Source organism: Prionailurus viverrinus, chromosome D4 (assembly GCF_022837055.1).
Source record: "Prionailurus viverrinus isolate Anna chromosome D4, UM_Priviv_1.0, whole genome shotgun sequence".
Lineage (NCBI taxonomy): Eukaryota > Metazoa > Chordata > Mammalia > Carnivora > Felidae > Prionailurus > Prionailurus viverrinus.
In genome coordinates, this window is record NC_062573.1 from 72,962,233 (window position 1) to 72,980,069 (window position 17,837).

General features: G+C 38.4%; 1 protein-coding gene across 1 annotated transcript in view; it reads left to right on the plus strand.

Moving 5' to 3' along the window:
* Positions 1-17,837, plus strand: part of ALDH1A1 (aldehyde dehydrogenase 1 family member A1) — a 59,808-nt gene that overhangs the window by 29,407 nt on the left and 12,564 nt on the right. Inside the window, exons 7-11 of the mRNA XM_047830658.1 lie at positions 924-1,037; positions 5,753-5,855; positions 7,639-7,823; positions 12,384-12,548; positions 17,537-17,694. Of these exons, the coding sequence (XP_047686614.1) occupies positions 924-1,037; positions 5,753-5,855; positions 7,639-7,823; positions 12,384-12,548; positions 17,537-17,694 (725 nt within the window). The remainder of the gene's footprint in view (positions 1-923; positions 1,038-5,752; positions 5,856-7,638; positions 7,824-12,383; positions 12,549-17,536; positions 17,695-17,837) is intronic.

Below are 17,837 nucleotides of genomic sequence, written 5' to 3' on the forward strand. Positions count from 1 at the left end.
ACATAATTTTTGAACACATCTACCCACAAGGGGACATGTTTATGTTCTGTTTTCTATTCTAGTTTCCTCTGCATTTGCCTTCTTGCTTAACAAGTGGCAAAAAAAAAATTTGCACGTGAAATTTATTTCCATCCACTGTCTGGATTGTGTTAATATCTTTTTTCTTGCAAACAGTTTATTGCCCATTGTCCTTCATGTCTTTCCAGAACTTAGAAAACAAGCTTTAGTTACTAGACACTTAAATTCTAAATACCTGAGTGTAAATCTTAAAACTATTCTTCACTTTAAAAAAAAGGCAAAGATATATCAAAATGGGGCACGTTGGTGCCTACAACATGAAATGTGACTGTGCCCATCTCAGGTACACACTGTTTTCTACCTCATCATTTTTTTAACCAGGAATGAAATCAGTCTGTGCCACTTAATCATGCACGGGATGACAATTCTTATCTAATGTTTTACTGATTAAATGTTGCCAGTAGGCTTTTGCCACCCAGTTGGTATGCCCTGCACAATCAATAGCTAGAAACTAAAAATGTAAGATCCTTTTAGATTTGCCGATAGGTTAATAAACGCATTGCTTTCCTTCTATGTGAGTAATTTACCAAGTTCTTTTACCCATACTATCTTTCTGAGTTACCGTTAGGAAACTTGAGACAGCCATCACTGGGGCAATGACCCATAAAAGTCAAACATGGTCTTACCCCGCGGAGAAATACTTCCCCAGCAATGCAACTCTTGAGGTTATTTTAAGTGGGCTGAGAAATGAAATAATAATAATAAAACCACATAAACGAATCTTTCCTGGTAGAGAAACTCATAAGCTCGGCATAAAGAGGCAACTTTGATCCCATACACGCCTCTTTTTTGTCGTAGAATGAGATTCTCAGTTCTGTTGTAAATATTTTACTTTGTATCTTCAGGCAGGTTTCCCTCCAGGAGTAGTGAACATTGTGCCTGGTTATGGACCTACCGCAGGGGCGGCCATTTCTTCCCACATGGACATAGACAAAGTGGCCTTCACAGGATCTACAGAGGTAATCAGTTACTCGGGCCAGTAGTGAGGAATGTCTGTATCTCCAGGTGTCAGAAGCGTGTGTTTTATGTTACTGTTTTTAAGCCGACGTTTCTTTAAAACAAAAGTTCTTTTTAATGATTTGTTCCTTATTCGAACCTTCAGACGTGTTTATAGAACATAAGCAGATGTAGTTGAGATGAAACGGAATACCTGTGACAAACTCGGACTACAGGGAACTGCTTTTAGAATGTTCATTCCTTTCCCTGATGAGAACTAGAGCCGATTGGATCCTGTCATGTGATTAGTATGGTTTATGATAGAAATTCTAAATAGAGCCACAGTGATTTGTATGAATGAATGTAATTTTACCCTGTAGATTACGAAAATTAAATTGCAGAACATCACCCTTAGCTCCTTATTTGGGGTTCTCTGTTTCTTGATCGTTCTGAAAGGGAGCCAGCAACTCAGCTTCCTGAATGTTACTGCTGGTTTAGCCTAACTTTTATGCCTTTTTGGCTCCAGTGCGACCTTCTGGAAGGCTAAAGAACAGGGTCTCAGCCATGGGCACTGCAAGAAGAGGCAGGAAGGAGAGAGAGAGCGCGCGCTTCCTGGAAAGTGGAGTTTGGGAGAATAGATTCCCACCTATTGAGATGATTTCCTATTGCAAGCAAAAGACAGTGGTAAAATCATACTGTACCAAGTAAAACACAATTTGAGTCCTCTTATTGGATTATGTGACATTGTTAGAAGATCAGTGCAAACCTTTTACTGGTATTCAGTAGAAAGTTTGAAGAATGAGAATGCTTTCCTATAAAGTGGCTGTTACAAATAAGATACACAGCAAGATGTGATAAGATACTATGATATGTATCAACTGCTCTGAGGGCATTCACAGGAAGGAATAAGGAATGGTGATGTCTACGAAGGCGTTAGGACTTGCTCTGAATTTTGAAAAGGGGTTACTTTTTTAACTCCCTTGGAGATTGAGAAGCAAGAAGAACATTCTAGATAATGAGGAGAAGCTAATTGGATTATTTTATACTCCTACTTAGCCACTCCAGTATAAAGAAACATCTACATAGAGAATTAAAATGGTGGAGGGGCGCCTGGGGGGGCTCAGTCGGTTAAGCATCTGACTTCGACTCAGGTCATGGTCTCACGGTCTATGGGTTTGAGCCTCGCATCGGGCTCTGTGCTGACAGCTTGGAGCCTGGAGTCTGCTTCAGCTATTCTCTCTCTCTCTGCCCCTGCCCTGCTCACACTCTGTCTCTCTCTTTCTCAAAAATAAATAAAACATAAATAAAATAAAACATAAATAAAATAAAACATAAAAAATAAATAAAATAAAAATTTTTTTAAATGGCGGAAAATCAAAAGTTACTCTTCTTGATTTTTTTTTAAAAATTAAATACTTATGTACTTTTTCTTACATTTCATAGACATAGAATAGAAAAAGTTTACATTCTGCAAACCCCTAGTTGATGCGAGGGAAAGCAAATCCTGCATTCGGTGGGACAAAATAATTGGAAATGAGACATGGAAATAAGTTAGAAAGTGGTAAAGTCACAGATCAGAATCATAGCAGAGGAGATAAGGGCAGGAAGGTACAAACTCCTCAGCTGAGCATTCTAGACCTTCCCCCAAAGGACTCCATGCATATTTCCTCCTCTAGATCCCATGCCCACTCATTCTCTAGTTCATCTGGGCTGTTGCCTGACCCCCTCTCTGGAACCACTGCCTATTTGCCTTGGCCCATCCCCAGGCCCCTGCAGCATTTTGGGGGACTTTACCTGCCAAAAATGGAAAAATTTTGAGGTTAACAGACTAGGCAACATCTGGGCTCAAATTCTGACTCTATCCCTTTACACAGTGTGTCTTCCAAAAGTTAAGTATCATTGCTAAACTTGCATTTCTAATTTGTGAATGGGAATAATAATGTCTACCTTAGTGTACAGAATAAAATTGACAGAGCTAATGAGTAGTAAACACCTTACTAGCGAGCACCCTATAGAGGACTCAGATGTATCGTTTCCTTCCTCCAGGCTTGTGCCCACTGGTGGCCACACCTACTATGATAAGGCCTGCTGCCACATGTTACCTCTATGGCTCTCTCTGCAGTTCCGGTGGCATGCTGAATTTTTAAAATGCTGATTTATTTGTTATTGAGAGAGAGAGAGAGAGACGGAGAGAGGCTGAGAGAGAGGGAGAGAGAGAATCCCAAGCAGGCTCTGTGCTGTCAGTGCAGAGCCTGACACGAGGCTCCATCCCACAAACTGTGCGCTCATGACCCAAGCCGAAATCAGGAGTCAGATGTTTAACCGACTGAGCCACCCAGGTGCCCCCATCCTGAATTTGAACCTCCCCTCCTGTGTCCCCATTAACCATGGTACATGATTATAATAGCTCATGCTCTTTGCTTGGTCGTGGATCTCTCTCCTTTGTTGACCGTCCTCAAAGACTATTTTATGCATTGTTATCTGCAGAAGCCAGTACAGTAACTACTTCTGAATAAGCATTAAATAATCAAGTGTAACCAAGATGATTTTAGAGGCCACGCAGAAAACTCGGTCTTCCTGGGCTCTCTTTTAGCTTCAGGTTTGTGTTTAGCAGATAGCAAGACACTTGCCAAGGGCCATGAAAGAGGCAAACAGGGGATTCCATCTTGCGTGGTGCTTATAGCAATGACACTCTTTCTAAAAATCCTTCTGGTAAGAGAAGAATGTTCATGCCTCATTCGATTCGTTTGAAACAGAATCCAACATACACTGTGCACGGTGAGATAAGCTCGGCTATTTTCACGAGCATCTGCTGTTTCTGCCCCACATGGCAATGCCACGTTATCATGCCACATGTTGTTGACCATGGTCTTGAAGGTTCTCATCCTTCTCATTGCAGAGCTTTTTAAAGAAAAATGATAAACGTTTACTTTTTTCCAAGTAAAGGAACAAAATCACAGGACAAAAATTGATGTTTCCTTCTTTTAGCGTTAGCTAGACCTTTGAGAAAACTCAAGCAAACCTTTTGTTTGCCATCTAAACTTGTCCTAAGCAGATGTGTAAGCCTTCCTCTCTTACTCATACTTCTAGCCATTCTTCATTCTCATTCTTCTGACATATGTGGCTTTAAGAAAAATATCTCCAATCTTATTCCCTTCCCCAAGACAAAACTTACCTACTTTAATCAATTTTCCCCAGTAAATGTTTCTAAGTTAAAAAATTTAAGAAAAAAAAAGATGCAGAAAGAATTAAATTCAAAGGAGGAAAAGAAAAGCATATTATGTAGGAAATACAGAATTCTTAATCATCTTAAATGAAAATTGAATAAGAAATATATTACGGAAAGAAAATGGTATATAAGAAAAATTTCAGACAGGATTTCCCCACTGCAAGCATGTTAGTTTCTCTTTATTCACCCATATTAAAGGGTTTGTGCACAACATCTTGAAATAAGATAAAAACATTGACAGATTAATTAATGCTTTACTCTGTAATACACAGTAGCATTTGGCTCAGTAACCACGTAAAAATCAAACACACACTCAGCAAGCATCTACTTATCTTTTGTTCCATTGGGATACTTTTTATTTAACTCTGATGTGTCAAATAGGAAAAGAAACCCAGAAGCAAGCTAAAATGAATCATCTCTCAAAAAAGAAAAGCAAAGATCATTTAAGTACATTCGGACTTCAATAAAACTAATGAAGAGGAAATAGTTGTAAAGCAGGCCAGGTTTTGGAGATGGAAAAATAAAACAACTACAGAAAATAATCTTGATGGGATGTGATCCACAAAGAAAAAAAATGAAAACAATGTCTTTCTCTGAAGAGAGGCAGCAAGCATTAAAGAAGAAACCAGAACAGTAGGATTCCAGCTAGCTGAAGTAGCAGCAGAGAGCACAGATCCAATTTCTTTTTTCTAGCTCTACTGTTCAAAGGTGTGGAGGGAGAGGGGAAGGGAAGAATGCAGGGGGGAGACAGAGAGAGGGAGAGAGAGAGAGAGAGAAGAGATACCTGTCAGTCAGTTCATAGTTAAACAAACCCCCACCGCAACAGATAGTGCTAACAAGAAATACGCAATGATAGGACTTTATCACTGCTACCAAGGAGGTGATACCTGTTTGGGAAATTGATATGGACACAAATAATACAATCCGAGGTAGACACTGAAACAATCCTCATGAGCGTTGTATGGGGCAAAAGAGGAAGAAAAGGTCATGTCTACCCAGAGTCAACAGAGCAGGCTTCAAAGAAGTGTTCAGATATCAGCTGGACCCCAAGGAAGGGCAGGACTGGAGTCAACCCAGGTCACAAGGAGCACGTGATGAGAAACAGAGATGAGATTTGGGGGTTAGTGAATATGACCGTTCGGACAGAGTTCTCTGGATTGCTGTAGAGGGATAAAATTAAAGTAGGTAAGTTTTGGCTGGACCGTGACATCTCAAGTCCATCAGTAGAAAGGGGAAGTTCTGGTTAAAATGAAAACTACCTCCTGTCCAGTGGTGTTCATCAAGGTCAGCGGTGGATCTTTTCTCATGAGCGTTTTTCGGATTCATCACATGTGTGCTCGGTTGGAGGAGACTTTGATATCTGAAGGTGCCAGTCTCGAAAAATGCCACTAATGTCTCTCCCTAATGAAACTTAACTATGGCACAAACATTGTCTAAATTTAGAATGCCAAATAAACCCACCTTCACGGGAGCAGACTAAGCCTCCTCCTTTGTAATGCTCCATTACAGGTTGGCAAAATGATCAAAGAAGCTGCCGGGAAAAGCAATCTGAAGAGGGTGACGCTGGAGCTTGGTGGAAAGAGCCCCTGCATTGTGTTTGCCGACGCCGACTGTGAGTGAAAGCCACTCTTAACTTTTCACCCCTCACCTTGGTGTCCCGTAATGCCGTACGGAGAACCTGCAGTTTATAAAAGGGTTTGCTCCTAACGTCAAAATGTAAGGCATTAATGAGAATCTAGAATTACTCGTGAAAGTCTCTCAAACTGTCCTAAAGTACAACACCTAGATAAGTCTAACACAGACACTCTTTCCTCGTGATTTGGAATAGTTTGCTATTTCCTCAGCTGAACTCCAGGCAAACTAACTGTTTTGCACTTAGGAGCCATGGTGTACTCTTAATTAAGTCTATGCCTTTAAATATTAGCATTGGGTTAGGCAGGGTGAAATTGTACTGGGACCAGCTAGGGAGACAGTAAATTTCACATTTGTCCTTTCCCTTCGCTCTGGGTCATACACACATTAAATGAAACGGCCAGGGGAAAATGACGCCTATTATTCAAGGAATTTCTCCCTCTCTTTCTCTTCCTAGCAAGTGTAGTCAAATTTACATATATTCAATCTCCAATCATGATCTGACTCCACTATACAATATCCCAGGTTCATTCTCAGTATATTACCGAGTAAAATCCCATAGTTATTTTCTAAATGGATGTCAATTAGCAGAAATAGGTTGTCAAGCATTCATCTAGCTCTTTCTTTAGCAGTTGAGGTATGTGGCAATGAACAAAAATGGCTGAATGTGGTCATAACTGAAGCTTTTCAGACCACACTACCTTATTATATAGTCTACAAACGAGATTCCTGATTTTTACCAAACCTTTCTGTGAACTGTTTCCACTACAACGTAAGTAGGTGTGGTTAGTTCACAAAAGAAATACAACAGCACTCGACAGACATATGTTCAATTAAGTGCTCAGCATTTAAAAAATTAAAATGCAGAGAAAACATTCTTCATGTTGTTTAGGACTTAATAATGATGCAACCTTTTCCTCCCTTTCAAGACCCATTCTACCATCTCAAATACATAGGGAAGAAGAGCTTATAGGCATATATGAAATAATACAGTATATTTTAAATAAAGTTGGAGAATGTTTTTTTCTGGACCAGGGTTGTAAGGCTTGGTGAATGATTCTGAATATTGATTTTTCTTCAGAAATAACACTTTTCTTATTGATCAGGGTGTCTAAAAATATTTTTTTTCAACGTTTATTTATTTTTGGGACAGAGAGAGACAGAGCATGAACGGGGGAGGGACAGAGAGAGAGGGAGACACAGAATCAGAAACAGGCTCCAGGCTCTGAGCCATCAGCCCAGAGCCTGACGTGGGGCTCGAACTCACGGACCGCGAGATCGTGACCTGGCTGAAGTCGGACGCTTAACCGACTGCGCCACCCAGGCGCCCCTCTAAAAATATTTTTAAGTTATTTAATGCAATTGATAGTTCATATTTTCTTTGTCATGTAGTTAAAACTTGGAGCCTGAAACATTCATAGTCACCTAACTAAGTATAAATGGAGATATTTATAAAAATCGTTTGCAGGGGGATTGGATCTTGTGACACTTTCTATATTCTTGGTAATCCCTACATCAAAATTGTAATAATAACCACAATTCTTTTTAGATTCAATATTTTTTGCTATCATTTCCATATCACAGAGAGGATTAGAAAGGGTAATTTGTCACCCTGGATGATAAGAGGTGGGATGTATTGAATTTATGTCTGATTCTGCAACTCCTAAGTTTTCCACAGCACCATATTGCCTCTGACAGATATGTATAAAAATATGTAACCTTTAGAAAATAACTCTTCTTCAATGTGAGTGTCTTCTTTGCAGTGGATAATGCCATTGAATTTTCCCACCATGGATTATTCTACCACCAAGGCCAGTGTTGCATAGCTGCATCCAGACTCTTTGTGGAAGAATCAATTTATGATGAGTTTGTTCAAAGGAGTGTTGAACGGGCTAAAAAATACGTTCTTGGAAATCCTCTGACCCCAGGAGTCAGTCAAGGCCCTCAAGTGAGTATAAAATGGAAGGAATAGCTTTCACAGAGGACAAGAATAAAGTGCCCTCTTTAGGCTTACTTATTACTGAATAAGATTATTTCCTTGCCACAGATCTTCCTAGGTGACAATACTGTATCAGTTTGGTATTTAACAAAAATAAATAAATAAATAAACAAATACAGCGCCCGATTTAAAGAAAGCATCCTTTCTTGTGTGTTGCCCACTCTTCATGTCTTGAAACAGTTTAGAAGCATGTTGGAAATGAAAGATGTGAGGAGAAACAACAAATGCTGTAGGTTTCTTGTTTTTCTCCACCTGCACACCTCTTGATTCCTGTATGTGGTCTCTGTCCACTTTGGAAGTTTGTATACAGTCCTATCATTTATATCTTCCTCTGAGTCAGTCCTTTTTCTCAGTTTACATCTCACAGATGTGGGTAGGAAGCATACCTCTAAACTCTCTTCAGTCTTCAGTTACTCTGATTGGCCTTCTAATGGTGGCCTGGGTGTCCTAGAAGGTCCTGAGTTCCTGGCTCTGTGACAAACTTCTCATTTTAGGTGGAGAACCCTAGTTCTCCAACAACCCTAGGCTTCCCAGTTTTTTCTGTCTTCTTAGACCCATTATCAACATGAGAGTCTTGTTCTTGCCCAAAAGCTATCTTTGCCCTTTCCTTCCTTCCTGTTCATTGTCTGTTATGCAAGCTCCTGGATCTTTGGTTCTAAATTTACTCCAACCCTCTGGGACCTTGATGTAGAGCAGTGGTTCTCAGTTGGGAAAGGGGGTGTTTCTACTGTTATCTAGTAGAGGGTAGAGGCCAGAGACGTTATAAAACATCTTACAATGCAACAGGCGAGCCCCACAACTAAGAGTTATCTGCCATAAAATGCCAATAAGGCTGCTGTTTAGAAATCCTTCTCTAGACTGTAGACATTAAGCTTAGAGTCTCTATTCTTTCACACTAAAAATTATACACTGTTCCATGCTGTTGATTTGAAGCAAACACTAATCTTAACTTACTAAACCAAAAATAAATGTGGTTTACCAAAATACTGAATTTACTGGGATAAGTACCTGGCAAAGCCAAAAGGAACAAGGAGGATATGACACCTGACCTCATGGAGTTTACAGTCTGGAAAGGTTAAAAGGATGTTTTGGGTTCTTCTGCTCGTGCAAGATAGCCAAGTGGGAAAATCTTAGGATTTAGACAATGCCAGGTATTGAAACCTAAAAGCCCTAAGATAACTCAGCTGGCAAATGAAGTAATACATTGATTTATCTCAGTCACATGTGTTCTGTTTTTATCTTTGAGTTAATGAGTACATAGAAGTAATTGATGACTTTGCTCATATTAGGTAGGTTTTCAAATGGATGCCAAGACATATAATAAATTTGATTTTGATTTGGTCCCCAATTCTAAAAGAAGGATGGGATTCTAAGTTTTCAGTTTGATTATTTCTCTCTATAAATGACTACCTATCTATGTAAAAGTAAAGCATTTTTCCCATTTGATGTATTGATAGATGATAGATAGATAGATCCAAAGAGGAACAGGGAAGGAAAGAAAGGGGAAATGAAGAGAACAGAATATGTAAGATACTTAATATTAAACATTGTTGGGCAATACACTCTCCCATTGGGGGATCCATGCAATTCAACCAGAGGCTCAAAAATTGATCTAGAATACCTCATTCTTCCTAAGAGAAGGGAGTTAAAATAGACTTTAAGAAGATTCCTATTCATAGAATCTTAAGTAAACAGTGATCTAACTGCTTAATATGAGGCCTTAATCTCTATAAGCAAATAGATTTTCATTGCAAGTTTTACTGAGTAAGTAGAATAAGTAGATTTTTGGGAAGACTGAAAAGGCCTTGAAACTTCTTCACCCTTAAAAATATCTGTTGTTATAAGACAAAACTTACAGAAAGAGACATTTGTGCACTAAGTACGTTTATAGATACAAGTATATGTAAATACATATTACATATATACACACACATATATACATATGTGTACATATATATGTGTGTGTATTATATATACATATATATAAATTTCTTAATGGGTAAAGTGATTTTCCAGTCTGATTTCACAGACCAAAATGTGCCTTTTTCAACACCTGGAAATATCTATGTTTTCATTTGAAAAAGAAGTAATGATACCAATATTAAATGTTGTAACATTATCAGCACAGTTGCATTTGTCTTAATGCAGAGAGACGGGCTTTGGAAATAGAGGTTGGATTTAAAATCTAATCTCCCTGAGGCTCTGTTTTCTCATCTGTAAAATGGAAGTAGTAACACCAATCTTGTGGGGTCATTGTGCAGTGAAATGCAATAATCTATATAAAGCATCTATCTAAGTGCCTGGTTCACAGTACATGCTCAAATGTCTGTTAAATAAATGAGAATTGCAGGCTCCCATTTACAACTGTGGTGACAATTATTATCACAGATCAATAACTCCATATATCTGCTCTCATTGCTTTTGTTGATCTATGGTTTCCAAATAAGTTGAAGGATGTGTCCGTGTCATTTCCCCCTTTTTCTTCTTTCTCAGCCCACGAACCCTAAGGAATGAAAGAATTTGCGCATTCAAACACATCAAAATGTATACTCTGAGGCTATTACAACCCCATGCCCTATTACATTTCAGACTAGCCCATGAGCTAACGGCCCATCGCACAGTAGAGAGCCCCTGCTACATCCTAGCATTATTGAGAAGTTCCTGAGGGCCAAAAGGAGAGCCAAGTTCAGATATGGCCAGTCTGAAACCTTCTGAGGAAGATTAGTATGTATGGTGAATCAAAATCAGCGGGACTCAACTGAGTATGTCCCTAAGTATAACTGAAAACTTCCCTCACTAGGCCTAGCTCTAATGCAACATGCCCAATCTTTCCTGTGCATTTGAATCACCAGAGGATCTCGTTAAAAAGACCAATTCTGACGCAGTAGGTCTTGGGTGGGGCCTGAGAAATGCATTTTCGCCACCAAGTAATGCTAAAGTTGCTGGTTAGAGAACCACATTGTCGGTAGCCAGACAGTAAAAGATGAATTCCTATATTTTTAGAGGTTATTGACCATCGAAGTCTTCCAATAGTCAAATCCTTTCAGTCTTTACCTCCCAGTGCATAAGCCAGACTAGCACGGTCACCAAGTATCCACTCTGGTCATAGGCAGGGAAAGGTTATGGCTTAGGGCCATAACAATCACGATTGTTTTGAGGCCACAGTCAAGTGACTATTTTGGAATAGGCCAGGGAAGCTTTGCACGGAGACACAAGGATGCTTGGTTATTTGCTGACAAACCAGAATATTTTCACCAGGCAGAACTAACAGCACCACTTAGTCTGGCTGTAGAAGGTATTATGCAGCAATTTAAATATCAAACCAACATTTCTTAAACCAACCCTACGACTTCCTTAATTTGCTGGAAATGAAGGAACATTTTCTTTGGAGACTATTCAATTAAATATCGTGCACTACGGAGGATTGAGCAACGTCGTACCGAATATCGTGCCAGATTTTAGAAAACCGTTTCTGGTTTCAGATAGCACGTAATCTAATTGGATATGGGAGCTGGTTTGTGTGGTCAGAGGTCTTTGAAACCTTTTTCTGGGATTTAGAAGATGGGGGAGATTGCAGGGTAAAAGATGATGAAGAGCAACACTTTTTAAGTAGTGAGAAAAGACAAGTTGAGCTAGCAAGAGGGTCCCCCCCCCCACTTGACTCCTGGATCTTCAATCGTTTTCCTTTAAAAATTTTTAATAATGTTTGCTTATTTTTGTGAGAGAGAGAAGGGGAGGGGCAGAGAGAGAGGAAGACACAGAATCCGAAGCAGGCTCCAGGCTCCGAGCTGTCAGCACAGATACGCGGGACTCTAACCTACGAACCGTGAGATCATGACCTGAGCCGAAGTCATGACCTGAGCTGAAGTCGTAACCTGAGCTAAAATCGGATGCTTAACCGACTGAGCCAGGCAGGCGCCCTTAATCTTTTTCCTTTAAAACTAAACCTTAACCTGCTGAGAGGGACCTGAACTGAAGAGGATGACCAGACTGTGGTCAGCATGGATCTGGCCAGAGGAGATAGGAATGAGGAGAACCAAAGAGAGGTCTAGGGATTGGCAAAGTCCCAAAACATCTGCTTGCCAATTGCCATATTTAATTAAACCCATTCCCAAAGTTCTTTTTTCCTTTCACTCTTTATTTCACTTTGGACTACAGTAGTCAAGTAAGTATGTTTGACTATGAACAGGCATTTTTCCAGGGTAAATACGTAAATAATGTAAATAAATAACACTTGTTTGCAGTGATCGTGTGCTTTTCTTATGTAACTATAAAACAGATACTAAATACAAATATTTATCTTTAAGTGTGCTTTCCAGAAAAGTCAGGAGAATAAACACAGAATTAATCTGAGCCTCTGTCAGCTATTTTGATAGGATATTTGACTTCATAACAATATTCGAGCATTTTGAAGCCCTCATTAACAGGCTGGGTGATGTATTACTTCCATAAACTTGCTTTCTTAATTCATTCACTTATTTTCCGCTCCGTATGATATTTTTCAAATAGATCGACAAGGAACAATATGAAAAAATACTTGACCTCATTGAGAGTGGGAAGAAAGAAGGGGCCAAATTGGAATGCGGTGGAGGGCCCTGGGGGAATAAAGGCTACTTCATCCAGCCCACGGTTTTCTCTAATGTTACAGACGAGATGCGCATCGCCAAAGAGGAGGTAAATGCTTTCATCCTGCTCTGTTCCCTTTGTTGCCAGGTTTTCTCTACGTGTGTGGGTACAAAGTGTCCCTTTAAAATTCTCGGTTCTTTGAACATCGTTATTGGTTTGCATGTAACTTTCCATTTCTGTTACCGATAAACGTTTATTTGTGATCAAGACTCAAAATAGTAAGGGAGTCATGAGCCTGGCCAAGAGTTTCCAGCCAAGGGCAGATCAGGATGCTTAATAACTTCTAGGTGATTCTTCCACAGCCTGAGAGATGAAGAAAACTTCATCTTCATTGTTCCTTTTTCTCCTCTGGAAATAATATATTTGAAGATTATTGGATTGATTATTAATGATTATTATTACATGATATGAAGGATTTTTAAAATTTTTTTAAGTTTATTTATTTATTTAGAGAGAGAAAGAGTGAGAGAGTTTGGAGGGGCAGAAAGAGAGAATCTCAAGCAGGCTTTGCACTGCCACCACAGACCCAGACACGGGGTTCGAACTCACGAACCATGAGATCATGACCTGAGTCAAAAGTTGGACACTTAACCGACTGAGCCACCCAGGTGCCCCAGATAGGCAGGATTTTTTTTTTTTAATGAAGGCACTTAATTGTGATATGCACTGGGTATTAAATTCTACTCCTGAAACTAATATACACTATACTTTAGCTAGAATTAAAAAAAAAAATACTTGAAACAAAATTAAGCCTCTTATTTTGAGGTAATTGTAGATTCAACTGCTGTTATGAGAAATGATGCAGACGGGTCCCATGTGCTTTTTACCCTGTCTCCTTCAAATGGGAACATCTTGCACAACTATAGCATAACATTACAGCAGGTATGTTGACGTTGAAACAGGCAAAACACCGAATGTCTCCTCACCACATAAATCCTTCATGTTTCCTTTTGAGTCAAATCCATGTGCCTCTACACACACTATCCTTCAACCACTTATCTGTTCTCCATTTATATTACTTTGTTGTTTCAAGAATTTTACATAAATAGATTCATTCTCCACGCAACCTTTCAGGATTGGCTTTTTTGGTTTTTTTCTCACTCCGCTTAACTTTCTACAGATTCAACTACGTCATTGCGTGTAAGGATAGTTTGTTCTTTTTTACTGCAGAGTAGTACTCTGTTGTATGGATGTACCACCATTTAACCATTCACCTACAGAAGAACGTGTGGATTGTTTTCCATTTGGGGCTACTATGAATAACACTGCTATAAACATGGGTGTGCATGTTTTTGGAAGAACCTAAGTCTTCCTTTCTCTGGGATGAATGCCCAGGAGTACAATTACTGGGCCGTATGGTAGACGGAAGTTTTAAAGAAACTGGCAAACTGGTTTCCAGAGTGGCTGAACACTTTCACGTTCCCATTAGCAATGTATGAGCGTCCCAGTTTCCCTGCACCCTCGCTCACATTAATGTTGCGATTGTTTTTGATTTTAGCTGTTTAGCACTATGTTGAATAAGAGTAGCAAGAGCAGACACCTTTGCTTTGTTCTCTATCAAGGGGGAAAAGCATTCAGTCTTTGCCATTGAATGTGATGTTAGCTGTGAGATTTTCGTAAATGCCTTTAATCAGGTTTGGGAAGTGCCTTTCTTCTAATCTGTTGAGAGCAAAAGGAGAATGGTTTTGTCAAATGCTTTTTCTGTGTTAACTGAGATGATTATGCAGTATTTTTTTTCTTCATTCTACCAATGTGGTGTATTATATTAATTGATTTTTGAATAATGAACCAGCTGTACATCTCTGGAATGAATCTCACTTGGTAATGGTGTGTAATTCTTTGTATGTATTGCTGAATACTATTTGTTAATACTTTTTAAGAACCTTTGCTGTGGTTGATATTTATCTTTAGTCTGAGGGATATTGGTCTATAGTTTTGTTTGTTTTAATAATAAGAACCATTTAGTGATTACTTATTATATGCCAGATATAGTGCTAAATGACTTATCAGGACCAATATAAAACATAAATATGTTCCTATGAAATATATTAAATATAAATATTTTATTTATATCATCAATACATATTTATATTTATGACGTTTGTATTCATTTTTTATAAAGTTTAGTGTATATAAATATATTTTTATAAATAAATATAAAATATTTACTATAATATAAAATATTCTCATTTCATTCTCACATCAACCTCTTAAGAGGAGTATTATTATATTCTTTTCTTTAGTCTTTTCTTCCCAGAAACAAATGCTCTCTTTTATTATTTTCACCTATTTAGAGTGGTAGTATTTTTCTAATAAAAACCTCAGGGCATTTATAAGGTGTAAATTCCTACGTTACATTTTTATGACTGGTTATTAAATAAAATTAAACATAGTGTTTCAGTCCAAGAATTTTCCTAAGTAATGACATGGTAGTTGTTTTCAGCGTCTACACATTATACCTATTTTATTACCCCTATGAATATAACATGTCAAACTTTTTTGAACCTTTTTTGTATTGTTATGTGTTCTGGATCTTGAGTTTGCCTTTGATCCACAGACTCAACTATGATTTGGGATTCTTGTCCTAAATAGTAAATGAAAAACCTAAGTTCTGGAGCAGAAAGGGGTAGGTCACATGGCTAGCTAAAGGCAGCTTAGGAGTACAGCCGATTCTCATGACCCCCATTCCCCGCTCTTTCTACTGTGACCTACTTTTGCTCATCCCAACTTCATTATCCATCCAATTCCACTTAACCGGACATTGTAGAACCCCATGGAGAATGTGGGAAACTTCCTGCTAAAAGGTGATAGAATGTTAATGCTACAAGGAACATTATGAATGATTTAAGCCAAATGTCAAATTTATAAATGAGGTAATTAAGATGCAAAGAGCCTAGGTGACTTCTTACTGTTACAGAATTGTAGATAGCTTCATCAAACTAGAAGGATCTCTTAAGCCCACCTCTCCAATCTCCACTATGTCCATCCGTTTGCTCCTGACTAATGGCCAGCCAGTGTCTCTTTAAACAAATCCATCAATGGGTAACTCATTATTTCTTAGGCTTTTCCATGTTTAGACAATGCTAAGCATTAGAAAGTTCTGCTTCTGGCGGCCTACGAATCCCTCCTCTTATGTTCTATCTATTGGCCTCATATCTGCATCCTGCCCTTTTCCACATAAAAGCCATCCGTATAATCGAAAACAACGTTCGCCCCCTACATTACTCCTTACCTTCCCTATGTTCTTGGCCCTGTTTTCAGCTCTTACACTTCGTAATTTTCCTAGACAAATATATTTCAGCTAAATATTTTGTGAGCACAAACCAATTGACATCAAGAAGATATTATCCAGAGATATGATATGTAACTAGGAAAGGCTAATTTGCACTTGGGAATTATGAATAATCTACCTCATGGAGAGAGGGGTTTTAGCAGATCCAGAGATAGATTCATTGACCTTGGGCTACGAAGGTGTTACACAATATGCACTACAGCAGCAAGGACCTGCCAACTCAAACACACTGAATCAGAATCTTTTCATTCAATGAACTTGTATTTCATGTTTGTTATACAATAGAGAATCTGGGAGAGTTATTTTCTCTACCCCCCAAAATGCTATCAGGGAAGAGGGGAAGTGCAGAATCAGATTTGCAAACGGTAAATAAATAGGAAAAATAAACCATAACAAAACAGATGCATACGGATAACCAAACAGTTTTTCCACATCAATTCAGCCCTCCACTGATTTTTTGCATTTATTTGCATATAATTTTTGCGTGTGTTGACAAATATTTGTCTTATTAGAGCTGCCGTTCTTGCATACCATGGGAAAGAACAAAGAAAAACACCATTCAATCCAGGATGCATTTATTGTGTCCCTATAATATACATAGTAGAGTAGCTTTGCTTGTTTCAAAGAAGACTTGAGCCACGTGCTGTACTCAATTAAAATTATGTAAGATATTAACATACTTATTACGGTCGCTGCTATATATCTGGTTCCCAGGTTACGGTATTATTAGATTCACAGCCTTAGGATTTGCACTCAGCCTCTGTGGAATGGTAGCCCCCAACTCCCAATACTTAGGTCAGTGATGAACACTGATTTTTGCCTCCCCTGATTTCCATTTCCCAGAAAATTCTCATAACACTCCGAAGGACCCCTCTTCCTTTAGTTTTAATATATGCTTTATAGAAACATAATACAGGAGCTTAAGTTTTAAGAGAAAACTCAGTCGCTTTTCTCCCATCTGGGGAGGAGACAAAGAATAAGTTGACTTCGGGCTGAGCTAACTAGAGAATCCAGCAAAAGTGAAAGAGTAGTTTAGGCTTGAATGAGCAAACTGTGATTTTTGTTTCCTATCCTGTGATTATGGTCATCGTTAATGAAACCATGTTTTGGTTAGTGGTTGAAGGTTTAAGCTCTTTCAGTAATAGACTATTTGGTTTGGTATATGTGAGTTGCATAAGATTTGGCCGAAGAGTAGGAGCTGAACAAAAATTCATGTTGTTTCACCTAATTTGACTGATTGTGAAAAGATCTAAGTCCAATAGATTTCAGTTGATGGTACACTGATAGCTAAGACAAATAATTATAATTATCATCCATTGTTGCTTTGCTCATTTATCCAGTAGAACAAGTATTGGTTTCTTGGGTTTACTGTTTAGGTAGTGATTTGGATGATGAAGAAAACAAGAGAGAGAATATAACACATTCCTAAAGGTAAAAGAAACTCAAAGTTAATAACTTTCTACACAATGGTAAGTCTTGGAAGTCTAATTCCAACACCAAGAAAATAAATATTGCCTTATTTATCGGTGCTCCATTTTGTTCCAAAGGGAATTTAACCCATGACCATTGCCTGTCCTAACCTGCCAACCCAGGACCTACCATTTTGATTCCTAAATTTTAAAATACAAAATAAAATCTTGATCTGGGATAGTTTGTAGGGGAATAAAACTACAATACCATGTAAAACATTTAGTTTTAACCTGCCACTCTGATTTATTTCATTCATTTTCTTTTTACGGTATAGATATTTGGACCAGTGCAGCAAATCATGAAATTTAAATCTTTAGATGAAGTGATCAAGAGAGCAAACAATACCCTTTATGGCTTATCAGCAGGGATCTTTACCAAAGATGTGGATAAAGCCATAACAGTCTCCTCCGCTCTGCAGGCTGGGACAGTGTGGTAAGTCAAATCTACATCATCTTGCCTTTTCACTGGTAAGTGCGTTAACATGTTACTTTGAATGTTTTGTTTCTTTATTTACTTATTTATTTTTGAGGTATTCACATTATATTAGTTTCAGGCATACGACACAATAATTTGAT